We start from the raw sequence: 25,160 nt of genomic DNA, 5'->3' as shown, positions 1-25,160 counted from the left end.
CATGTTTTTTACTGAACCAAAAATAAACATCCTTGGTTGCGAAAGTTTAGTTTTTAAAAGACTTCTCCGATAACAAGTCTTTAAAAACTTGGATATTGTTATACAAGTAAGTAGGAAAGTAAAATTGGAAACAAACACTTAGCCAGACGAAATCCTACAAAAAGGCAAAGAAAATCTTTCATTCAGACATATAATATTCCAATTATAAAATTTTAAGAAAACTACTCAGTACAGTGTATTGGTACATACCTACCTAATCAGGAAATGGCTAGGTACATACACTTATCCTTACAATTTCACAACGGTAGACCTCATCAACTCCATGCAATCAAAGCAAAAAGCAAATTTCTGATACACAATTTAATTACCATCTATTCGACAAGAAGACGAGATCGTTAAAATTTGCTCCTGATTTCAAACCAACTAAAACAGAATGATGATAGCAACACTAATGCTGAGCACTGTTCAGGAAATAATAGAATTCAACAAATCGACTCCAAACTTACAAGCTTAATCTAAAGTCCTCTTGTAATAATATGTAGTTCCTACAGTGACTACTAGGCTAGGTTGCTAATCGGTTGCAAGTGTCGGGCGGTTGTCGCTCGCCGCTTTTTGTGGTGCAGTGTGCGGCGGGTCTAATTGCCCGCTCTGTCGCTAATTAAACGGTTAGCCGGTACCGGCCCGAGCCGTGTTTGTTAAACGATTAAGCGGCTTATTAAATGTGATTTGCGGATTTAGAACTTTTTTTTTATTTAGGGTGTCTGTATGGTTTCCTTTGCTTGATGAGGATGTATAGGATATATCTGTGCGTTAAATAGACTTCTTTTTTTACTTTTTTTTTAAAGATATCTTACCCATAGGGAAAGAACTGAATTGTGTTACTGAGGCTGTTTGTCCATCTGTCTATCACCATGCTGTATCTCATCAACTTTGATAGCTAGGCAGTTGAAATTATCAGAATTTTTTCGTTTACCGACTCGCACTTGACCGGCTATTTTCTTATTATGGTGTTTCGGTTACAAATACAGATGTTAAGTATTTTCTAAATCACCGATAATTTTTATGACATATTTATTGATCCAAATATGTTGAAAGATATTATGATAATACTTATAAAATACCAATGTATGATTACTCACTGTAATATATCCTAAATGACACGCTTGATTAAATGGGTTTTACCAATTAGTTGATAGAAACAAACAGCAACCTCACTTTTATATCTCTGCCTTATCTTTGTATTATAACAGTCTCATGAGACTCAAATGTATACGTAATTTACGTGGAATTTGAAAATACAGCTCCAACGTTATTTAATACCAATAAACCGTTTGTACTAAAAGAAAACACGTCGTTCCATCGTATAATGTTTATTGATTACCTTAGAACTCCAGCCTTGATCTCACAAACGAATTTAATTTAGATCAATACTGTTTAAACTTTAAATAAACGGTTATAAAAAAGAAACAATTGATGTCTTAACATCTTGGCACATTCTAGTCTTTAAATTGTACGCTTTGGCGCGAAAGCTGCTCATTTGTTTTACAGAGAATAACTAAAAGAGAATTTTATTAACTTACACTGACTATAAATTAGTTCCTTACAATTGGTTTTATTTCTCTATTGTCCTTTATGATAATAAAACTATACCACGGTTTCATATGGTTCAACTTTATGTTAAGAAACTTTTTGGTTTGGCCTCAGTAGTCGACATAAAATAGGGAACGTTTTAAAAATATAACGTCAGTGACGTACCGCACATACAATACCGCGTCAGATGCTGTTCGTTCGACTCCTGTAACATTACAATGAAACCGGTAGATAAATAAAATAAGTACAAAAAGTAGTTTCAGAAATAGAGCCCCTTATAGTATTGCAGCTGCCCTCATGCCGGCTCAAGGCAAACCGCCCGCTTCTTTTAGGCCCCGTTTTGCAACGTAAATTAAGATTTTTTTTTCTTTTAAACCGACTAGAACTTACAATGGCTCGGTAAAACTTAAATGCCTTCTTAGTTTATTGACTGTAATGGAAGTTGTTGGACTTAATTAATTTATAAACGCATGCCGACGCCGAAAATGGTGTTATCGCCGTAAATGGCGGGATTAATATCGGAATTTAAAGACAACGTATTCTTTTTTTAAGGATTTTATTTGACATCTGCCGTCTGTTTTAAAATTGAGATTTAAATTCGAATTATGAACGTTTTTAACTTTTTTCGGCGTGTAATTTTTTGTTGTAAAACACGGAAATATACAACCAAATTGAATATTAAGTTCGTAGAAAAAAGCGACACTTGTTTATGGATCCTTTATATTTAACATCGGTTGTAGATCAGTCAGTACTAGTACGACCGAATTAAGTTAAAATATGTCCACTTATGTTCATTTTTCTGTCTGGTTTTATTCCCTGTGAATGCACCTGCCAGGCTGAATATGTTTGTCCTTATTACTCCTTATCAAGTGCATCATTCCCGGCATAGTGTTTCTCTGTCTATAATATCATGTTTGTTTTTATCGTCATTATTACTGAAGTGATTGTGATCTGAATGAAATAATGGACACTCCGATGTTTTACGATATTGTATTTTTTTATGGAACAGTTGCTAAGATCGTTCTGCTGACATAGATAACGGAATTTTATTGAATATCTTAATGTATCGTGCGTAATTAAAACAATCTGTTGCTTGTAAATTGTTTTATAAATGTTGGTACGTGTTTAATTGATTTATCACCTAAAGATAGGATATTATTAGAAACATAATAATGGAGCATTTAAAATTGTACCTTCTGAAATAAAGTAGGAAGCGTTGCATTCACTGAAAATGCTTAAGTCAAGGTTGAAGTTGTTTATTAGGTTTGGCATTATTTTTAACGTTACTGAGAGGTAATCGGGAAATTTAAAAGTAATTGAATTTATGTAACTTCGTAGGTACCTACTAGTTCTTTTTTAATCAATGCTAATACGATATTTTCTTAATCAGATTACAATACACACTTAATTTAGCACAAAATAACTCAAACTCCATATTTAATAATTACGTCAAAACATCGTTAAAAAGTCCCACTATGTCGAGAGGCGGTGCGATTAGAGTGCCGTACTCCAACTTAAGACCGCCTTCCCGCCTTCGTAACAACGTTCGCAATAACGGTACGACGTGCTCACTAGCGCCGCGCGGAATTCGACAGAACTATACACTGATGCAATACATTTTATTATTTTATATGTTGTATTGTGGTGTAATATTTTATGTTTAATGCTTGTTGACACTGAATATACAAGAGTTAACACAATTTTGTGAGTGTTTACATTATTTTTCTTGTTAACTAGATGGTTTAATTTCATTTAGATGGAGTATAACTCTTAAATATGTCGAGAAAAATGATGGTATGGTTAAGGTCATGTAAACAATGGCTCGTTAATATTTTATTAGCAAATCAATTGACTCAGAAAACGAAAAACAATACGCTCTATAATAACAAATAAAACAATAAGTTCCATTCTATCGTTAGATTTATATCTATACTTAATAACCTGCATGTATTTTAATTAAAACGTAACCAACAAAATAAAATCATTATTTATCTATCTGTTATAAAATAATTAAATAAATATCGATATATTTCATTAATTATCAGTTTATTTATTTACTATTTTTCAATCACAAATTATTTTATTTAGGCATGATGAAAATATGGTAAAAAAATTAAAATTCCCATTCGCAATCAACATTGGCAACAGACGCTTATCTTTGGCGTGAAGTCACACGGTACGGACATTAGAAGTGAACACGTTACGTGCCGACCACATCCGTATCCGTGCGATAACATCGACAACATTTTCATTTCGTTTTGATTGTTTTATTCGATTTTTTAAATAAAAAAAAAACTTTTGATCAGAAGATTTTCTGCTATTTTTTTGTCATGCTTGACTATAATAGTTAAAACTGAACATAAGAATTATTAGAGGTTAATGTTAGTTTCAAGCAGGTATACTTATATTTTAACCGACTTCTGAAAAAGGAGTTTTATTTATTCTTCTTCGTCGTTTATGAACCGATTTTGATGATTCTTTTTAGTATAGCAATTTCTATTTTTTACAGTTTTACTTTGATAAAACACATACACGCCAAACTTCCTACTACATTTAATTTTTTGTTTAAATTACTAAGTGATATTACCAGTTTTATATAAATTAAAAAAGCAACCTATTTATATCAATATCGCGAACTCGCCTATTTATCTATGTTGTGTGTATCAACAGCGTGTTCGACTTCAAGAGTTAACGCGTCACTAGCCGGCCACATCCGACAGATGTACGATACACAACGATAAAACCTTCCGCGGTCTGCTGCCATTTTATTTTTATGTGGGTAGCTTGGCGGGTTCATTATTATGCTCCTTTTTCTATTAATTTTATTTAACTTATTATAGTTGTAAAATAATATAAAAATATCCTGAGTAAAGCTATTCAAGTTAATAACGTTCCAATACTAAACTGTAGGAATACGATCTGGAATATATGTCCAAATAAAAAGAATCTACTCGATAATGAAACTTCAAAACGACTCATTATAGTTTTGTTATAAACAAGCTGCATACACTCTGAAACGCATCTTCCATAGCTACATTTAAATGGAAACAAAAGATTTCATACTTCCACTTGACTTCTACCTATACCTTAAGCTCCAAACAGTATGTTAACGTGAAGTTTACTTGTTCCAGGATACTATCAGCCGGCAGGGCCGCTGATCAAAGAGACGAGCGCAGACGCAGAGCGCGCGCTCGCTAGGTACCATGCCCCACACTACCACACGCCGCATCCACCACCAGTGAGTATCTACCCCTATTTACAACAAATATACCTCAAACAGAGTTTCTGTGTTAGGTTAAAAATAATCTGTTCTTTTACAACGCCTTAGTTTACCTCCACAGACAACTAGCTTTTACGTCAAATATAAAATCGAGTCAAATATAAAAAACAATCCCTTTTGTATAGAATTAACCTGATAGAAAAAGAACAATGAACAAGGCTTTAGAAAATAACAGAAGGATTACAATTTGTAATATAATGCAACTAAAAAGTTCTTTGATTTAGTACTTAGTAATAAAGAACTTTTAAGTAGAAATACAGAAATAAAATTTCCCAAATAGCAGTCTTGTAAAGTATGAAGTTGTTCTATAAAGAGTAATATTTTTTGCAGGTACTACAGAATTATGGTCCCCCTTACTACCCGGACCTATGTTATGGCCGTTACTACAGGCCGCCGGGCTCTTACCACATGCCACCGCCTCAACCCGACTCTCAGGTAAATATAACTAATAGCAAGATCTTTTAAAGAAGACTGTTGCAGTTGTGGGAAAAGGAAGAGGAAGCTATACGTCCTGTAGTTCACTATCTCGCTGTCATACTTGCAAGTCTTATGTTTTGAGTAGGTTCTCTAGAACTAACATACAGGATACTACTTATTCTTCGGTGTTGTATCCAAAAAAACAATGCTTATACTCATTTAATGTTATAAACATGTTTCGATACATCAATAATTTTTCTTTACGACAATCGCGGTGTGTCAAATGAATCTTCTTGCTAAATTCGTGCATGTAAGTTATAAAGCATATTTTTTTTACAGATGGTAGGCGTTGGAAACGAGCCATACCCACCACCACAATACTACGGTATGCCACCATGTTACCAACACCCACCACAAAGAATACCATATGTGGGTAAGTAGTAAAGGTGACGACGCAAAATCGTGACCTCGTATATCTTTATCGTTAACTTAATTAATCCTACCTTAATTAGTATGGTGGTAGGTTCCCAGCACTTCCGTTAAACGTTTGGTAGTAGTAAAATTGGTCTAAAAATCTTGTTTCGTTACAGAACATCGCGGATGCCCCTGCCCTCTAAACGCGTGTCCAAAAAACGTCCTTATTGGGCCCGCTACTGGTAAAGCCCCAGCCGGTAGTGGCCCCGCGGACGTATCCCCTGCTCTCGCGCCGCCCGGGGGCGCCTTCCGACCGAAGGTGCGGGCGTGCGCCATTGACGCTGCCGCAGACACTCATGGCAGCGGCAAGGTACTGTATTTCTGCTTATTGCAAAGTAACACCAGCACATTAAAACGATTGAATAGTAACGATGATGATAAAACAAAACTCTTAATATTTCTCACTGTATTGTTCCAGGACCCACCATTAGAACTGGAACCTCTCGCTGGTAATGGCGCAACTCACCCTTGTGCCATACCAGCCATAGGCGGAGTCTCGCCTAAACGTGAACACTATGATGTTCGGGATAAACTGCGAATTGCTAACGATATACCCGGACCAACAGAAGCCATAGGCCCTCCATCGCCCGCGCGTGGCTCGGCAGGAGCTTGTGCCCCGCAGCCGCCGCCAGTGGCCCCGCGCCGCGCTCGACTAGGCAAAGCCATGGCCCGCCGGTCTCTAGCAGGTGACGATACCGGCCTGCTACTTTCAACACCACAACCTACACTTATGCACCACAGCGATGCCGATGATGACGTTCTCGCTATTTCACCTCCAACCTGTGCACCTATTGATCTATCTTCCTCAGACGAAAGGTCGACCCCACTTGTCGACGTCAAAAAGGAGAATGAAGGTCCAACGTATGCAGCCGCCAGAAAACCCGAGGCGCAGGCGCTGAGGGAACATAACAGTACAACAGTTCTAGATGCTACCATAGTTATAGACGCAGCTAAAGCTGTAAAACGGAGATATTCGAGACCAAAACTAGAGATTGATATGAAAGATACTCAACTTGAGGATGCTTGTAAAACAAATGGTATTGGTGAACATGTAAAACTCCAAAAACGAAGAAAAGTGTCGGGAGACCAGACTGATATGCCGAGAACTGAAACAATAACAAAAGAAACTAAGAAAAAACAGACACAATCAAAAAGGCCACCTAAAACTCCACCTGGAGAGAAAAAATGTACAAAAAGGAAATCTGAAAATACAAACGCTGGACCTAAACCAAAAAAGATACTCCTTGAAAGCTCGTCTGACGACGATGCTAAAGATGCTAGGCTTAAAGCTGTTGCAGTAGTAATCGAAGATCCTGTAGCGTCAAAACCAAAAAATAAAAGTGCCCTACTCCTCGATAATCTTATAAGAAAAAACAGTATTGACAGGGCAGACGCTAAAGGCTTGGATGCTGACCTAAATCCTGCTGAATTGTTCCTAGGCCCAAATGAAAATATTTCTCAAAGCAATTCTAAGAAAACTTTAAATATAAATAATAACATTGTCGAAACCACAGGTACGGTTAACAGTGTCCGAGCCAACACGCTCGCAGCAGTATCACAGCTAATAGGAAAGAAACTTGCCTGTAAAGTTGAAAAGGTCGACTCCAAAGTGACCCATGAAGTTAAATCAGTATTAAAATCACCCACCGTGAAAGCTGCTCCTAAGGATGAACGTAAAAGCGTCTGCAAGTCCGACGTAAGTGATGATTTGTTAAAGACTTGCGTCATGATAGAGACTGCAGTTAAAATACCTCAAAGTGAAGAAATATTGAAAGACAATAACAGTATCGTCGCCAATGTTATTGAATCAGATGATATCACTAAAACCCAAAACTCAGCAAATAAACCAGATTTTGAAGAGGAACCTCAGGAGCCAGAAACTGTGCTCGTAGTCGAGCCTCCTGAGAGAATTGAAGATGAAGAATCAAAAAAGTTACGCGAGGCTGAAAAGGAAACGGAGCAAGCTAAACTGGATAGGACATCGGTGAAGCGATGCAAATTATCAAATGGGGAGTTGAAAGCGAAAAATGTAGAGAAAGTAGTTAAGCTGTTGGTGTCGAAGAGGCCGGCGATAAAGACGGACGAGGCGACGTTGGTGGTGGAGGAAGCGTGCGCGTCGCCGGCGCCCGCGGGTCCGGGGGCGCGGAGGGCGCGGCGCCGGGGCGCGGGCCGGGGGCGCGCCGCCCGCCGCCTGCTGGCGCCCCCCGCCCCGCCCGCGCTCGAGCCGCACGCGCCCCCGCGCTGGAGCAACGGCTGGAACTGGGAGGGAGAACACTACCTCTCCAAAGTCTATCTCAATGTAAGTATCCAACAAAGTGATATCGATTTTTCCATTCAATAACATAGCAACGAAGGCCGAAGAGAAACTACCTTTTTTGTAGCCTTAAACGTTAAATATCAAAGAGAAAGATTTACTGTCATTAAGGTCATTCGATCCCTGAGTCCTGACTTATTGATGTCATATTTGATCTTGAATCAGATACAAGTCTAATTTAGTCCAGTCTGGCGTCCCTCCATTTGACTGTTGACAGTTGCATGGAGTTAAGCCAAATAGTGCTGCCGCCGTGAGAGATAGCCTAAACACATTTCGAATTGAATTGACTGTTTTATAAGCAAAAATGTATCATATTGACCTTATTACAGAACGACTCCCGCCTGGACCGCACGGCCCGCTGCTGGTCGCGCATGACGCACGCGAGCGGGGACAGTGTTGCGCGCGGTGACTGCGTGCTATTGCGCGCTTCCCTAGCCAGAGCACAGCCCTACGTCGCCAGGGTTGCCAGTCTCTGGGAGAACCCTGATGATGGTAAGGACCGTAAGAACCTTTTATATTTTTTTAACATGTTATAGTAATAATTAATAAAACTTTATTTATTTTTACACACTGAATCATTACACTAGTGTAAATATTGTTTTTATGTGTATATGTACTGTACTTTATATGTGTAGTATATGTTTTTAATTTTTTAATTGTTTTATGACAAGATCAAATTAACTATTTTGTTTAAAAACTGCTATATATTATGAGCCTCCTTCAGGTAAAAGCTTAGTTTCGTGTAACCTCATTCGTTAAACTTAAACGTTGCAATAGCATACAGATGTTATAACAGTCTCCTTTCTCCTTAGGTGAGATGATGGTGTCCCTGGTGTGGTACTACCGGCCGGAGCACACGGAGCACGGGCGCGCGGCGGGCGACGCCCCCGACGAGGTGTTCGCGTCCCGTCACCGCGACGCCAACTCCGTCGCCTGCATCGAGGACAAGTGCTACGTGCTCACCTTCAATGAGTACTGCCGGTTAGTACACCTACAAACTAGCTTTTGTTTTGCATATTTATTTCCCTTTTAAATAAGAACGAAAGGGATAAGACTGCTTACGGAAGTTTTGGACCTTATGACGTATGAATTCCGTAAACTCTGCTACTTAGTTACTCCTACATCCCTTTTTGGATAACGACTGTGAGAGTTGCATCTCTGTCCAGATTCCAGGGGCATTTTCGACCTTGAAAGTTCTGAGAGTAGAGCTTAATTTCATTCCTTGTATTCATGATATTGTCAAAGATATACAATAAAGATATTCTTCTCTAAGTTACAGTCTATCCCTGTCAGTTTCCAATATGGAGGATTTTAAATTTAGTACCAATTCTCTGCACGAATGTCCTTTATTGAGTCTGTACATCATATTGAGCTGTTACTTAACCAGATTTGTTTTTTATTAATTCCAGATACCGCAAACGGCTAAAAGCGGCGGAAGAAGGCGTGACCATCACCCCCTCCATCGTACCACAGTTACCGCCCAGCGAAGTGAGTCCGGCGGTCGCGCCCAACGACTCCAAGCTGCCGCCCTCAGTATCGCCTGAGCTCGTGCTCTTCTGCCGCAAGATATACGACTTCAGGTCCAAGAAGATCCAGGTGCCCAACAAATGAGCCGCCAGCCCGCACTCTCTGGTTATCGTTACTAAGATCTGTGTCCGCGGGCACGACGCGGCGGCCACACGTTACGCGTCACCACAAATTTTTATAATGTATTTTATCTAAAGGAAGTAAACACCAAAGTTACGTTACGAAGTTTTAACAGTTATTTGTCGGCGGTACTTCTAATATCGGCGTGTGGGAGGCACGCCTCAAGAGGACGACCCTCTACGGACTCGATCATTTCTTCTATAGTAGTGTCGTCGCAATCCCTTAAATTAGTACAAAAGCGTTCCCGGGTGCAAGTAGATGTGTGACCTGTGCCCATTTTATGTGAAGATATACTACTTACGTAATCGTTGTGTTAGTAATCGCCGATCGGTCAGTTTGTTGCTTGTGTCGTGATTTGTCGTAGAGGTTTCTTTCGTATTTAGATTTACATTGATTTGCGGTATTCGAGTGATTTCGATGAATAATTATTTGTATCAAGGATGCCTTTTATAATGTGTAAGTAGTTGTAAGTAAATCGTGTTGGAGGAAGATGCATAATTATGTATAGCAATATATTTTTCTTTCTGCTTTGAGATAAATGAGCGAATGTCCTATTTATTCTCACTCATTTTAAAGCGATGAGAAATGCTGAGTACTGATTTAATAGCTATTCTGTATAGCTGGTACGATTTTGTATGACAATTAAGTTTTTATTTGGCTACTCGGAAAATGAAAAGGCATTTATAATTATTACAATATTATGTTTAATTATGTACCTATTTGTTATATTGTTGCGCAGACAATATGTCCATACTGTCTGTGTATTGTTGTCAAGGTAGAGTCTATATTAAATTATTCTTTATTTATTTAAGAGCACACAGTTGCGCGTGAGCAATGTCAGAATCGTAGCGAGATCTCTTCTGTATATTGTGGTCTGATAGATATCATCACAGTTGTCGTGCGTTACGTGCTCGCGTCTCGTACAAACCACACTGTTTAAGTTTCCAAAATATACGTGATTCTTTAAAGATTCAACCATTAAATTAGGTGTGTAGTTATTGATACATCACAAATTTTGCAAGTTTTATAATTTTATGAAATAAGAACGTAATTTTAATCGGATAACGGGGTGAAGGTTGCCTCAGTTACGCTCCGTATCATGAAGCCCCCTTTTTTTTTTTTTGTTTATCCGGGGAATCCTCATGGACACCCACTCCCTCGGGGGAGGAAATGGGTAGTGCAGACTTTTACTGACTAAACCTGAACCGCCGTGCTACGTCATCCGCGTTTTTGTGTCGGTGTATGGCAATGCGTTGCAATCCTTCATACACCGACCGCGGGATCATGTAGCCCCCGCCTACAAGCTGTAACTCAATACCCGTAGGTGCGTTCTATATATCTGCAGTAGATTTTTAAACTTTTTAATATATCAATTTAACATTAGAATGGAAGTATAATGTGTGCCCTGCCTTCAAAGGAATTGATTTTAAATTTTGAATTTCGGCCTTACGACATCCAAATAGTGAGTAATTGTTTTATTAGGACTGGTCCAGAGTAGTTACAGGAAGACTGATTTACGAAAATTGAGCATATTGCATATTTATTTTATTTATTTGCAAGCATTATGTACCCACTTACATAAAAAAATCAAAGTGATTTCATTTTTACTCTTTCGCAGCAAATATAAATCAATTTAAAAAAAATAACAAATGGGAACATTGTAACATATTTTAAATGTAATATTAGTGCATAGAAGTAAACAAAAAAAACACTTGAGTGTTAAAGAGATATATTGTAAGACTATAATAGTGAAATCTCTTTATCATTAGAAACATAATTTTAAGTAGTGCGATCGAAATAAAGAATATATATTTAACGTTATATTTCCTACGGGGAAAATGAAGAAAAGGGCATTTATAAGTTTCAATTAAAGCACCCCTCATTTCCTGTCTTCACTATTTCCTACAATGTATCTCTGGATTGTGTTGACTATCATTATTTTTGTACATATTATAATTTTGTTTTAGTATTCGCTATTTTATTTGTTATCTTTCCAGTGAGATTTGTAACCACTAACTGTATCGATAATGCCGATCTAATGGAGGTAATATTCTCTACGATTCGTGTTTTATAAGCATTCCGTATAACGATAGGTAACTTGGATCATACGATGTAATCGTGTTCACACCGAATAAGCCTTACAGCATTTGTTTCTTCAAGCCTGGATGTTTGTTATTGGTCTGAACTTATTATTTATATGATGCAGAATGTAACATACAATTGTTAGGTAAATCATTACTCGAAAATAAATCAATTGAAATAACTTTACAAAAACGTATTTGATACACTTCTATGAAGGTTTGTTAGGTGAAATATTGTCTAATATTTTGATATGGAGCTTTTTCATTCTAATAAATGTATGTCACAATCTCACTGGTTGTCTATTCCAAAGCTTAAGTTTTCTACTTTTTCTTTGCTTGATGCCAAAAATTTAGCTGCAAAAAAATCTATTATTCAGTAATGAAGTAATACCAATCTCCTTCTATTTAGGTTAAAGGATGACGGGGGGGTCGGCGCGTGATTGTTTACCTACTGCTACGAATGACAGTCCATGCCTAGTATCTAGGTCGGACGCTGACAGTCCAGATAACTTGACAGCGGTCAGAGACCCTTAGTGTGCTTACTACTATAATTATCGTAGTCTACGTAGGTGATAGGTTTAGAGCACAAATACCTCCCAATAGGTACCCGTAAACAATTCCTCAAGTGCTGATTCACCCGACATCAATACTCATTATTAATTAATCATAGAGTTAATGAGTAAATTCCATAATAATACTATAACTATAAGTGAGCTCTCCCTTGCTTGTAGGAGGATTGTTTTATAAATGTTACCTGGACTACGAGCAGTTGCAACCTTCTATAGTCAATGATTTTAGATTTAGATCTACTAATAAGGAAATACCTTGTTTTTATTATTTATTTTGTTTCAATGAAAATTGTATAGGTATATTTTATTATTGTAACCTAAATAGTTATGTTGGCTGTAATTTAATATTGATGTAATTAATATATGTATTTTTATTTCAACAATGTCTTTTATTTATCAATTAACCAGGAAATAAAAAATGATAACCCTCATATTATTGCTGCCATAATAAAACCGTGGAACCAATCGTAAGAACCATTAATTTGATGAATAAACGTAAGTCTAAAAACGACGCTGTAAATGACTTCACATTATTTTGAAAATAATATTATCAGGGTATCAAATATGAACACTAATTCAATACACAAAACTTCCATATTCAGGCGAAGCTTAATGAACATCTTATGATCTATCGATTTTTAATAAATGCGGACAATATCACATACATTGTTCTGAACCCAAAGTAAGTTGCTAAAGCACTTGTGTGATGGAATTCAGATGCAACGAAGGTACCACAAACACCCAGACCCGAGACAATGTAGAAATAAGAATTTTTACATTGACCCGACCGGGGATCGATCCCGGGACCTCAGAGCTAGCGACACCTTGAAACCGGTGCGTACGCCACTCGACCACGGAGGTCGTCTGGTCATCTTATGATCTATGGTCTTAGGTCTATAAGTTTATGGTAACATACACGATATATTTTGGCAAGACACGTATCGTGAAAGAAATCTTAAATCACCACCAGTGCCGTATTATCCATAAGGCACTTTAGGCCAGTGCCTAGGGGCCCACGATGACCAGGAGCCCACTCCCGATTAAAAAATGAAAAAAAAAACGAAGATTGTAAAAAATCCAACATTGCGTTGCTGTGGTATGAAAAGGGGAGCCCGAAACGAACTGTGCCTAGGGGCCCCAAGATGGTTAATCCGGCCCTGATCACCATTGAACAATAAGCAATGGGGTAATTGCAGGTAGTGCATTATTTGGCGACAATGAATCCATAAGCTTAAAAATAAACAAAATTAATTGTAAATATCGATTTATTTGTAGACTAACACGCCATGAAGCAAGTATACAATAAATAACATCCAACTTCCATTACATGTTAAGTAGATATTATACACAGACGAACAATCTGCGATGTTACACATTTATATAATTTTACAATTCACATCCAAATTCACAAGAATATCTATCTATCTTATCAATCGATTATTTTATTTAACAATAACTATAATTACTATAGTATGTAGTACCACATTTCTAATTTCCTTGCGCAACATACGTTCGCGCAGAAAAGATTTCACCTAACCGAATAAACTAGAATATTCATGTCATTGAAAAACAGACTTTATTGTTTTGAGTTACATTGCATATTTGCATGACCACAAAGATGGCTCTCTGGATAGAACATTCGTTTAGTAGGTGTATTGGTTTCTTTTACAAATGTGGTACTACTATACTGTTTTTTCCAAGTTTACACTATGACACCATGTATAATATACCCACCTACTCAGGACATCACACTGAGTGTGTCAGTGTTCAAGTGAGATATTTCTTGTGAACCACGCACGTACATAAGTGTCGCAGTGTAAACATGAAAAAAAATGATACAATTTCCGTATCGTCGTTATGATCGACCTCACTGCTTTGATATAAAGCTGTTGTCAAATGTTTGACTGGAAGATGGTAAACGGTCTAGAACTTTCGTTCAATCAGGACCGTTTCTTATGTACTTGGCCTAGGCCATGCCGACCATTACATGCCATAGATACTTAATATAACTGGCAAATAATTGTATACAAGCAATCTAGACAAATATTCTCAGTCAATTCTAAATATCTTCACTTTACATCGTTTATCATTTATATCATGATGGTACAGATCTAATCTACCAATAGGAATGTTTTGCTAAATCAAAGATGATAATCGTTTTCAATGTTTGATGAAATAAAAAAGTGCAATCAAGGACCATAACCAATTCATGAGTAAGTACTGCATTTGACTTTTGCACTAATTAAGTTATTTCAAAACAGTTTTTTTTTTGTAAGTTTAACAGTTAATGAATATAGAGGCATTAGTTATGCTTCAATATTTAGCCACATGTTAAAAAAACTTTGACACATAAAAAAATGTTAACGATGAAAACATGTAATTTAAGCTCAGTTAGAAAGCAGTTTCAAGAAAATAGGTGGGATTTACATAGTTTTCGTACGGTATGCCTTAGAATTGGTAATTAAGGTTTTAAAGAAGAGTAAGGAGTTTAAACAACAAGCTTCTAATAGTCACTATGTTAGCCATCAAAATCTTATACTGAAAACATAATTATACATTTCAAATTCGAACATAAATTGAACAGTCGTTAACACTTCCGCCGCAATGCGCCATTATTTAGTCAACGTCTCAATCCAATTAGATAATTGCCCAATATCCCAAGAGTCTTCGATAGTAGTAACATTCACGGATCAATATTTTTACAGTGTATAGAAGTAACAGTTTCTTATATATGACCACAAACAAATATAAATACATATTCATTATAAAAATAAAAATTGATTAGCCGCTCGAGAATTGGACAAAGATTTCATATTGCGACTATTTATTTTTTATTGCAAGGGCAGGTATTGTAAACGCAGACATGAGAATAAGTTATTCATAAGATATGGAACAAAAAAAATTATCATTTATAAATACATGGTACATACAAGAACTCCGAAAACATAAGGAATACTTCTTAACATGTAAAACAGGATGAACTGTGCGCTGTTGAGTATGTCATAATAAAACAAATAAACTACACACTCACAGATTTCAGTATGTGCTTTATAACATACACTACATATCTCATAACTGGATGTCTATTCTAGCTTTTTAACAGGGACTACAATAAGGACTTCATTATAATTATGTATAAATCATTGCTGACACACATCCGTTTCTGTAGATATTGGTATAATATATTTTTATTACTTTGTAGCGATCAGACATAAAAATGCTCTTATCATGCATTCGGTTTAGTTTGTATGCCTTGAGTATAACAATAGTAATAACTCTATAAACGTGTCGTTTGGGTTATCAGAGGCGGTTTTCTCGATATAGTAGCAGTCTCTAGTGAGTCAGAGATGCCACAAGCCCGAGTTTAAAACTGTGTCTATATAGCATCCCGTAAAAAATACATGTACAACAATAACAATTATTTGAGTGCTAGCTTATTAAATTCGAGTTTATTTCAATGTTCACATTTCACAGCAGATAGGGTGCGGCAGTCTTTTGTAGATGCTATAGTGCGCCTGAGTCATGAGTCTGGTATCTCCTCTCAAACCTTGACCTACTTGTTGAGCTGCCCAGTGAGTACACCTATACACGCGAGAGCAACACCAACGTAAATACTGTTAACGTGCCATTGATCAACATACTAGGAGAAAGAATAGCTCTATTTAAAAAAGCACTAATATTCTTCCGCACTCCTGCCATAAGAGCTAGTACAGACATTGTTATACACAAAGTATACATTAAAGATCTAGTTTGAAAAACTAGAACATTGGGAAAAGCATATTTATCCATACACATGAATAACACCCACAACATTTAATATATAACCTACATTATAATAACTATTTGTTCAACAGCATACTACAGTGAGATTACAATTAGAACAACAAACTTACAATAGATTGGATGTGTGCAGCATAACTTTAATACCCATCAGTACAAAAAATACCACAGTGCCACGATTTTTTAAAAGAAAGAAAAAGATATTTAGCAATTTTGAGACATCATTGAATATTGCTTTAAAAAGACAAGATAGCAAAAATTAAAAACACTGTTTATTTTTTATACTTCAATGGGTATTTTCACAATAATTTAACACTTAGGCCACAGTATAAGCTATACCTGATTTTCTTATCAGTATCATTGTGATGACAACGCTGGTTTGGCAACATAGTAACATTTTTTATAATTAGTAATAACAGGAGACAGTAATCCATGGCTTATGCCTGCTGGCACTGACTATAAGCTCTTAAATCAGAACCATTTACAATTATGTTATCTCAGAAGACAACAATATAAAGCAATGTAGGGACTTGACTTCACAATAACAAGTCCATTTAAGAATCCAGAGTACAGATCATTTACAAGTTGTGATAAACATGTTATTTCCAATATAATTTATCTCCAAAACAATATGTTACACCTATATAACTCAATATATAATGAGAATGTCACAAAAATAATACTAAACACTTCACCTAAGATTTTTTAGTGATTATATTTATTGCCACAACATTTATGGAGCTTTTAATCTCCATTTACACAACAAATCATATTTATTTAATATAACTATGGCCAAGTCAGGTAAACATCAGAATCCTTTAGAAATTACAGCAGCTGTTAGTCTTTCTTGCAGTCTTGTAAAACAATTTACTCTGCATCGATAGACTCTCAGTCTTAGCCACCACATCGTCAAGTTTCTCTCCTCTTTCTAACACCGCTTTTATAGTGTCATGCAGAATAATCTTTGTCTCATCCAAGTCATTCTGGATTTTAGTTAAAGCATCCGCTTCCCTGGGGTTTTGGTATTTTGTAAGGTATTCTGGCAGAAGATGGAAGTCTGTTCTGTCCTCAGTACCAGTGGGCCACTGGCTAGCAGGGACTGCCGCTGTGAACTCATCAAGGATCTTGGTGATCAATGTGTGAGCCACTCTGTTGGGGTACTCATGGTCAGATATCAGGACTCCCGCTAGGTTGTCAGCCCTTACATATACTTGCAACATATACTCCCCCTCTTTTACTGACTGCCGAGATGATGGCTGAGTTCTTTCAACAATTGTCTTACTCACAAACACCATAAATTCCTGAACAGAACTACGTTGGAATATACTGAAGCTCTGTAAGTTGTATGCAGCTTTCAATAATGTAGCACTGTTTACGCCTTTGTATAGCACACCTAATGCATATATTTTAACCATCTTGATAGCACTTTGTTATTTTCAACTTCTAGTTATCTGAAATTGCAAATGAAAATAGGAATATAATACATCAAAATAGAAATTGTCAGCTTCAATGGATATTCTTCAGTTATAATATTTAGTATGTAGTGTATGTACTCGTAACTACTAGTTACGAGACACATCCTATTCAATGTTCAGTCAATTAAAGTGACGTAGTAAAGTGCTTATTAACTAAAACATTAATTAATCCCACAAAAAAGGACGAGACAATTTAAAAGTACGAAATTATAAAATCAAAATTACTCAGTATCACAAATAAAAAATGCATTTAGATTGCTTGGGCAAGGCACTTACCTAATTTACTTTCTCGATTGGTGGGTGACACATAGGTCAACTAAAAGTAATCAGCCCATAAAAAACAAGTTAACGGTATTCTAAAATAGCTATATTATGAAACTATATACATATTAACAAAGACAAGGACTGAAAAACTAAAAAATCTGTATTAATTGTGACGAAATCAATGCGTCGTGCATACGCACGTAAGTCAAAAATTTACTATGTGTCAAGTGTCAAGTGTCACTCTTCTGTCAATTGTCAGCGCTCAATAGGTGCTCTTATTCCATTTTATGAAAACCTTTGAAGGACAAAATGCTGTGGTATTTTATTTCTTAATCTAGTTTTCCGTCAAACTTATAATTACATTTAATTTAAAGTTCATAATAATATCCGAATAGCTCTCCGTATCGTACAAACACCATCATTTTGATATTACCTTGGTTTTATTTTGATAGTTTATTCTATTGATTTAATTACGCAATCATCTTTCAATGAATTCAAAACCCGAAATCTTACGTCCCACAATTTGAAGGGAAAACAAGTCATTTTCTCAACATTTTCTTCCTATTCTGACACCTGTGGCCTGTGTGGCAGGGTCTCTGAACAGTGAACTGCCCTACTCTGTGCAAAATAAATACAAAACAGAGTAAAACTGTCAAACTCAAATGTCAAAACGTAGTCAAATTATTGTATTGGTTTTGTATTGTTGAATAATCTTCACAAGGATAAAATATATAATGGCAGAAACAACGGAGAAAGTTGAGAATGGTACCGATGCAAGGAGAAGGGTACTAAACATAGCCGTATCCACGGTACTACTTGAAACTGGGTTTGACGCTGCTGACAAGATGTCTCTAGAAACACTAACAGAAATACTTCAATGTTGTAAGTAAATAACTACATGCTTTTTCCTAAATAACCAAAACTTTTGGATCCAAATTAAAAGCTCAAAATTCATTCTCAAACCCAACATATTGCTAATCGTCTTATGTGTTACATAGTCTCAGATATTGAGCAATAGTTTTAACTTTAAAATTAATCTTATGCAAATTCTGTAATTTCAAAATTTGTTTTGGTATGTAGGCACTAAAATCACTTTAAGATTTCAGTTCTATCAGAAGTTGGTAACTCAGCCAAGGGCTACTGCGAGCTATCAGGAAGAGTTGAACCAGTCCTTGGAGATGTTGTCATGGCTCTTATTAATATGGGTATGTACTCGTTAGTAAAACAAGGTTCATATGTGTTGGTTTTTGTTTATTACTGTATTTATAAACATCACTAGAGTTTTACCTGAATTAAATTGAACTTGTTTAAAGTGGACTGAGTTTTGCTAGGTAAAATATTAACTTGATTATTTTTGCTGGCAATACATTTTACAAGTAATTTTCCCAATGGAATTCTGATAGTCAATAAAAGACCTAAAATAATCACGGGTTACATTATGACCACAGCAAGTCATTGTTATATTAGATATAAGTTTTTATAATGTGACTGTCTGCTGCTAGTAAAAAAAAAAAAACTATCTTCACTATATTAACTGCAGGTATCAGTCTGAAAGGCTTGGAACAGTATGCAGTGAGGCCAAACAGACATGTAATTCAGCCACTGCAGCAGGCCCCTGCTCCTCGTACACCTGCCATGCTGTCAGCAGGATCCAAAGCCAAACCAGCCCCACATATACCATTCCACCTGCCACCGCTACCTGATCCACATGCATACATAAGGACACCTGTAAGTGATTTATTTAAATAGTATTACCACAATTTATCTTTAATTTTAGTATGGACTAATTATCAATTTGTAGGTGGTTAAAAGTTTTGTGTGTTTAATATAATAATAAGATATGCTTTAACTTAATTTTTTTTTTACCTTTTCTCTGTAATATTCTAAAAGTGCCTGAAAAAAGACCATTTGAATTAAAAACATTTAATTTTAGTTTGTAAATATTCTCCTTAATAACAACACATTTCAATTTAAACATTTTCAACTATGGCTGTGTGAAATTAGAATAATGTAGTACTCATCAATTACTTATGTTTCAGACTCACAAACAGCCAGTGACTGAATATGAAGCTATAAGAGAAAAGGCAGCCACACAGAAGAGAGATATTGAAAGAGCCTTAACTAAATTTCTGGCAAAAACGAGTGAGACCCACAATCTCTTCAATACAGATGATAACCAAATGTTCCCATGTAAGTTTTTCTTTATTGTATAACATTAAATGCTAATAAAGTTCATTGTAAACTATTTGTATTTTTTTGCCTTTCATGTTTTAATGAAGGTCCTTAAATAATTATTTCTTGCTGAATTTCAGACCTGGACATAATTATGGCCTGGAAAAGTTTGAGAATCATTGGGCTAGTAGTATTAAAGCCTTTATTCCTTCCTTTTCTGATTGGAACTTATAACCTATTAATAAATTTGTTAAGGTTATTGGGACACACATTTTTACAGACCACAACCAATAGAAAAATAAAAATAACTCATTGAGTTCAACAGTTAACAGGTTTATTTTTTTCTGCTTTGCATTGTAAATTGTATAAAATGATTTTGTTACAGTAATAGCCTGCAAACCCACGTTCCCTGCCTACCTGCCGTGCCTGCTACCGACAGACCAAGTATTTGATTTTGATGAACTAGAATATCACTTTCAAGTTGCAAATAGAACTGAAGATATGCCAGCAGATAAAAAAGGTATGATTTTCATTCATTTATGATGTATCTTACTACGCATTGTGTTAATCTAAGATAGTGAATCAGCTTAAGACTGAAGATACCTAACTCCCGAACACATCCTAGTTTAAGCTAATTAAGTCACTTCTCATTCAAATAACTGAAGAATTCTAATAAAAAACCTGCAAACCCCTGTAATAACAGTAATAAAAACATCTTAGGAAAATATCTTAGACAGTACAAGCATAGCTTCAGTTTGCTGTATTCAGTAGCAAAAAGCTAAAAGGCTCTACAGCTACAAATAAGCCCTACATCTCTACCAAGTGATACTCTATCCCTACTAATATTATAAATACGAAAGTAACTCTGTCAGTCTGTCTGTCTGTTACGCTTGCACATCTAAACCACTGAACTGAATGAAATTTGGTACAGAGATAGAGTTAACCTTGAGAAAGAACAAAGGATAGTTTTTATCCCGGCCTTTTGAAGAGTTCTCTTGGGAACGCGATAATTATAGCTGACCTTGACGCGGGAGAAGCCGCGGGCGAATAGCTAGTAGTCAATAGTTTTACTTGCAGAAGGTTCAAAGGTTGATTTTATAAAATGCATAATGATTTAAATATTTTTTTCAGATCAATCAGACAATGAAGGTGATAATCCTGACGGTGAGAATCCAAACAGTTCACAAATGGATCATCAGGACACAAGTATGGCCTCTAGTCCTGACAGAATAAAAGCTGGTGGATAAACGAGTTATTTTGTACCATAGGTTAAGATTAAACATGTATGACAATATATCATTATTTATCTAAGAAATACTTGTTTGCTGTTTTCTTTCAATTTTCCATTGGGTAAACCTGGATATGCTAAAAAAATGGCACAAAACATTGTCTTTATGATGTTTATCCAGTTCTCTAGGAAGATTGCTTAGACAATTGACAAAGAAGGGGAATTTAAGACTAAACTAGCTATCTCATGCAAGGATAATACTTTTTGTGAAGGGATTATTGATGTGTATGTTTAAATCAGATAGACAGGGTGCTATGGCGCACATTGGGGGAGGCCTATATCCAGCAGTGGACTACTAAAGGCTGATGATGATGATGATGATGTTTAAATCTCTTTTGTTTACTATTTGTACGTGTAAACACAATATAAGGGTGGCAAGAGACTGCAAAATTAAAAAATATAGTATAGAAGAAAACATCACTTTATTATAAAAATTACTTCAAAGATGCAGAGTTAATGACAGGCAGTACTTTGATGCCATCCCTATTAACCACAGTCACTTGGAAGTTGGGCAGACTGACAAACAATCTCCGGTGGACCTCTTTCACACACATCTTCAGCATTTCATAGGCTTCCTCCTCAGTGGCATCTGAAATATTAACAATACTATTATAGAAACAATAATAAAAACATACATAGATTACATAAAAAGAGTGAATTTGTCTAGAAATTTATATAAATTATAATTTATATAAGTGATAAAAAAAATCCTGTCTATATACATATGCCTGAGAGCTCAAAACATCTATATACATATGCCTGAGAGCTCAAAACAAAAGAATATCATGAAAATCATACCTTTTTTGTGGTAGCGATCCAAGATACTCAAACTGAGGTATCCTCCAAAACCATGGCAGGCAAAGGGAACTTTCACACTAGATGCAAGGTAATCCATAAAGTATAGCTCTGGCCCATTCTCTTTGTCATAGCCACCCATCAGCACATTCACAAAGTACGGTGTCTGAAATTAGTACATATATATTTTATACTGAATATTCCTAATTAAAGACTACTTTCTTTATTATAGACTTTAATTTTTAAATAACTGAATTAATAAATCATCAGAAGAGTTCAATAAGTTGTATGTATGAACGTAATTACTAGCAATCAAATAACAACAGAACGTTTAGTTTTGTCAGTCTTTCCAGCATACAGGGCTGAGGGCACTATGAAAGTTTACTACCTTTGGTATATGTAAATTCAATAAACTTATGCGCGAATCTATGAAATGGATACTTACGCTGCTTCTCAAATATTCGGCGAGATTTCTGCGTGTAAAATTGGCCGCCGCTGTAGGTCCCAGTTCGTATCCGTTGCGCATTTTATACAATTGAAGATTCTTTGCAATGTATTCAGCAAACTGTGTTGTGTCTCCAGAATCGCCGATAACCCCCATGACAAGTTTGTCAGATATCTTGTAGATCTTCTCCTCATCTGCAAACATTAAAATTATTAAAACTTGTCCAAGAAACTGAACGCATACAAATTCCACATCAAAAAACCGCAAACTCACCGTCTTTCATAACCATAATACTGTGGCTGTTGCTTTGATCAGCCGCTATCATAACGAAATCATCACACTGTATTCCTAATAGACATTGCAGATTAATGTTCGACATTTTGTAGGAGAAATATAATACAATTCTCAGTTAAAACACCGCAAGAATAACCTACGTTACGGCCCAAGCAAACTTCAACAAACAATCTTGTCAAATCACTCGAATATCACAGACTATAAAAGTGAATATACTTTTTTCCAGTGACAAAACCTTTTGATATGTTGTCAAAAAAAGTATTATTGTGTCGATGGTTAAGTTATTTTTGACAATTTTGACATAAGACACTGACATGTTTTGGTTGTAAAATTGCAACACGAATTCTTTTAATCGAGATTAAACAGTTTAAATGGATTTCGTGAGACAAAACCATGTTCAAGAAAGTTGCGCTAGGCATTTCAGGAGGAGTAGACAGTGCCGTTGCGGCACTTTTACTTAAACGCGCCGGTAAATATTAAAGTAAAACCTCTAACCTGTACTTCACATTTACTCTCATATTTTTATTTATAAGGACATGGATTGTAATTACAGGGTTCCAAGTAGAAGGTGTATTTATGCGAAATTGGGACAACAATTACGAAGCAGGATTTTGCTCAGATGAGCGAGATTTTGAGGACGCAACATATGTGTGTCGTAAGCTCAATATTCCCTTGCATAGGGTTTACTTTATAAAAGAATATTGGAACGAAGTATTTAGTGTATTACTGAAAGAGTATGAGACGGGGCTGACACCTAATCCGGACATACTATGCAATAGATACATTAAATTTGATAGCTTTTTCCAACATTGCAGGAACAATTTAGGAATTGATGCTATTGCCACTGGGCACTATGCAAATACAACTTTTGGACCATTTCTAGAAAAATACAATGAAACTGAAGGTAGGTAATGGAAATATTCTCATCAAGACACAAAGTGTTATTCCAGTTTGTGTTTTTATAACATTCTTTATTTTCCAGGAGTCAAATTACTCCAGCCTGCTGATAAGCACAAGGACCAAACATTTTTCTTGTCTCAAGTAAAGCAAATTGCTCTAAGAAAATGTATGTTTCCACTAGCAAATTTACAAAAAAGAGAAGTAAGAGAGATTGCCAGAACTGAAGGACTCATGAATGTGGCTAAAAAGAAAGATAGCACAGGAATATGTTTTATAGGCAAAAATAAGTTTCAACATTTTATAGAAGAGGTGAGCACATGCTATCATACTCATTTTACTTTTATTTTTTACAAAATGCAATAATGTTATACAATATTTCAAATGTTTAAATTATATTAATTCATTTTCTTTGTTGAAATAATTTACTATTTGCCATTTTTTCAGTACATTGAAACAAAAAAAGGTTATTTTATTGACATAGAGTCAGGTTTAGCTGTAGGAGAACATGGAGGTTTACACAAATGGACTGTTGGCCAAAGATGTGGTGTCCCAAGTCATAGAGAAGCATACTTTGTTTTCAAGAAAGATTTGATGACTAATAATATTTATGTGGTAAGAAATTGTATCTAATACTGAAAATTTAAGTCAACCCTCAGATATTTTGAAACTCAAAATTATGTTGATGTATTACCTTCTAATAAACTCTTTTTTCTATGACAGGTACCTGGGACAAAGCACCCTGCTTTATGGAACGATATTTGCTTCACTAACCTTCCACACTGGATACACAGTGAACCCACAGAACTGGCTAACAATGGTGTCTTGCATTGTGACTTCAGATTTCAACATACTAAACCCCTAACTCCTTGCAGAATAGTCAATAACCCTCAAGGTTTAACAATAATACTGCAGAATAAATTAAGGGCGATAACAGAAGGTCAATTCGGGGTATTTTATAAGAATGGGGAATGCCTTGGAAGTGCGAAAATAAGAGATATTTGTCATAATTAGAAGGTTGTTTATAAATAGTCAAATTAGTTTATAGGTACCTTTGACATTGTTATTGGTTTATGTTCCTTAGCTGTTGTTTAAATAAAGTTGTTGATGTACATACGTAATGTGTTTATTTAAATCAAGGGGCGAACAAATCCCGCTAAAACGAGCCAATTATTTGATTTTCGTTAAATAAATTCTGCTGTAGGTTACGACGTAGAACCTTGATTGAAGATAATATAAACTATTATAAACCTAATTATTTGGTACCCAGTGCTCTACGTATACTATATAATTACGCAGATTTTAAAGGCTTCAATATTATTTCATATGATTTTTTGTAAATAGTCTTGTGAAAGTTTCACCTGAATAACTACCATGT

The 25,160-nt window shown here is 35.8% G+C and overlaps 5 protein-coding genes across 6 annotated transcripts in view; 3 read left to right on the top strand and 2 right to left on the bottom strand.

Annotated features, from left to right (window-relative positions):
* The window catches only part of LOC113495895, a 230,190-nt gene extending 218,099 nt beyond the window's left edge, over positions 1–12,091 (top strand). Inside the window, exons 8-15 of the mRNA XM_026874895.1 lie at positions 4,722–4,828; positions 5,201–5,305; positions 5,627–5,720; positions 5,878–6,071; positions 6,180–8,060; positions 8,405–8,576; positions 8,888–9,056; positions 9,485–12,091. Of these exons, the coding sequence (XP_026730696.1) occupies positions 4,722–4,828; positions 5,201–5,305; positions 5,627–5,720; positions 5,878–6,071; positions 6,180–8,060; positions 8,405–8,576; positions 8,888–9,056; positions 9,485–9,686 (2,924 nt within the window). The 3' untranslated portion in view covers positions 9,687–12,091. The remainder of the gene's footprint in view (positions 1–4,721; positions 4,829–5,200; positions 5,306–5,626; positions 5,721–5,877; positions 6,072–6,179; positions 8,061–8,404; positions 8,577–8,887; positions 9,057–9,484) is intronic.
* A 1,528-nt stretch (positions 12,092–13,619) lies between these two features.
* LOC113495661 (synaptobrevin homolog YKT6) lies at positions 13,620–18,113 on the bottom strand. Its single transcript, XM_026874510.1, has 2 exons — positions 17,904–18,113; positions 13,620–17,603 (listed from the first exon to the last, which is right to left on the bottom strand). Exon 2 carries the CDS (start codon positions 17,565–17,567, stop codon positions 16,971–16,973), a length of 597 nt encoding a protein of 198 aa, XP_026730311.1. The 5' UTR covers positions 17,568–17,603; positions 17,904–18,113; the 3' UTR covers positions 13,620–16,970.
* A 49-nt stretch (positions 18,114–18,162) lies between these two features.
* Positions 18,163–21,380, top strand: LOC113495659 (transcription initiation factor TFIID subunit 8-like). 2 transcript variants are annotated; one of them, XM_026874508.1, is made up of 7 exons: positions 18,163–18,208; positions 18,633–18,773; positions 18,998–19,096; positions 19,432–19,619; positions 19,931–20,081; positions 20,449–20,583; positions 21,195–21,380. In XM_026874508.1, exons 2-7 carry the CDS (start codon positions 18,737–18,739, stop codon positions 21,308–21,310), a joined length of 726 nt encoding a protein of 241 aa, XP_026730309.1. In that variant the 5' UTR covers positions 18,163–18,208; positions 18,633–18,736; the 3' UTR covers positions 21,311–21,380. The 2 variants fall into 2 exon arrangements, with proteins under 2 accessions (XP_026730309.1, XP_026730307.1); XM_026874506.1 differs by lacking the exon at positions 18,163–18,208 and having other exon boundaries at positions 18,293–18,773.
* A 374-nt stretch (positions 21,381–21,754) lies between these two features.
* On the bottom strand, positions 21,755–23,062 carry LOC113495660 (proteasome subunit beta type-2). The gene is made up of 4 exons (XM_026874509.1): positions 22,865–23,062; positions 22,592–22,785; positions 22,150–22,312; positions 21,755–21,940 (listed from the first exon to the last, which is right to left on the bottom strand). The coding sequence occupies exons 1-4, from the start codon at positions 22,968–22,970 to the stop codon at positions 21,786–21,788; spliced, it is 618 nt and encodes a 205-aa protein (XP_026730310.1). The 5' UTR covers positions 22,971–23,062; the 3' UTR covers positions 21,755–21,785.
* Positions 23,063–23,185: 123 nt separating this feature from the next.
* LOC113496113 (mitochondrial tRNA-specific 2-thiouridylase 1) lies at positions 23,186–24,898 on the top strand. Its single transcript, XM_026875230.1, has 5 exons — positions 23,186–23,354; positions 23,439–23,789; positions 23,868–24,094; positions 24,230–24,397; positions 24,506–24,898. Exons 1-5 carry the CDS (start codon positions 23,279–23,281, stop codon positions 24,794–24,796), a joined length of 1,113 nt encoding a protein of 370 aa, XP_026731031.1. The 5' UTR covers positions 23,186–23,278; the 3' UTR covers positions 24,797–24,898.
* Positions 24,899–25,160: the final 262 nt, after the last annotated feature.

Source organism: Trichoplusia ni, chromosome 7 (assembly GCF_003590095.1).
Source record: "Trichoplusia ni isolate ovarian cell line Hi5 chromosome 7, tn1, whole genome shotgun sequence".
NCBI lineage: Eukaryota > Metazoa > Arthropoda > Insecta > Lepidoptera > Noctuidae > Trichoplusia > Trichoplusia ni.
The sequence above is the reverse complement of the archived record's forward strand: the minus strand, read 5'-3'. Positions and strand labels throughout refer to the sequence as shown.

Excerpts from the sequence above, each read along its gene's own strand:
- LOC113495660 (XM_026874509.1), bottom strand. The coding sequence starts at position 22,970 with ATGTCGAACATTAATCTGCAATGTCTATTAGGAATACAGTGTGATGAT. Across the intron at positions 22,786-22,864 it reads TATTATGGTTATGAAAGACG|ATGAGGAGAAGATCTACAAG; the intron begins GTGAGTTTGCGG and ends TAATGTTTGCAG. Across the intron at positions 22,313-22,591 it reads CCGAATATTTGAGAAGCAGC|ACACCGTACTTTGTGAATGT; the intron begins GTAAGTATCCAT and ends TACTAATTTCAG.
- LOC113495661 (XM_026874510.1), bottom strand. The coding sequence starts at position 17,567 with ATGGTTAAAATATATGCATTAGGTGTGCTATACAAAGGCGTAAACAGT.
- LOC113496113 (XM_026875230.1), top strand. The coding sequence starts at position 23,279 with ATGTTCAAGAAAGTTGCGCTAGGCATTTCAGGAGGAGTAGACAGTGCC. Across the intron at positions 23,355-23,438 it reads ACTTTTACTTAAACGCGCCG|GGTTCCAAGTAGAAGGTGTA; the intron begins GTAAATATTAAA and ends TTGTAATTACAG. Across the intron at positions 24,398-24,505 it reads TGACTAATAATATTTATGTG|GTACCTGGGACAAAGCACCC; the intron begins GTAAGAAATTGT and ends TTTCTATGACAG.
- LOC113495659 (XM_026874506.1), top strand. The coding sequence starts at position 18,626 with ATGGCAGAAACAACGGAGAAAGTTGAGAATGGTACCGATGCAAGGAGA. Across the intron at positions 19,097-19,431 it reads CATGGCTCTTATTAATATGG|GTATCAGTCTGAAAGGCTTG; the intron begins GTATGTACTCGT and ends TATTAACTGCAG. Across the intron at positions 19,620-19,930 it reads ATGCATACATAAGGACACCT|ACTCACAAACAGCCAGTGAC; the intron begins GTAAGTGATTTA and ends CTTATGTTTCAG.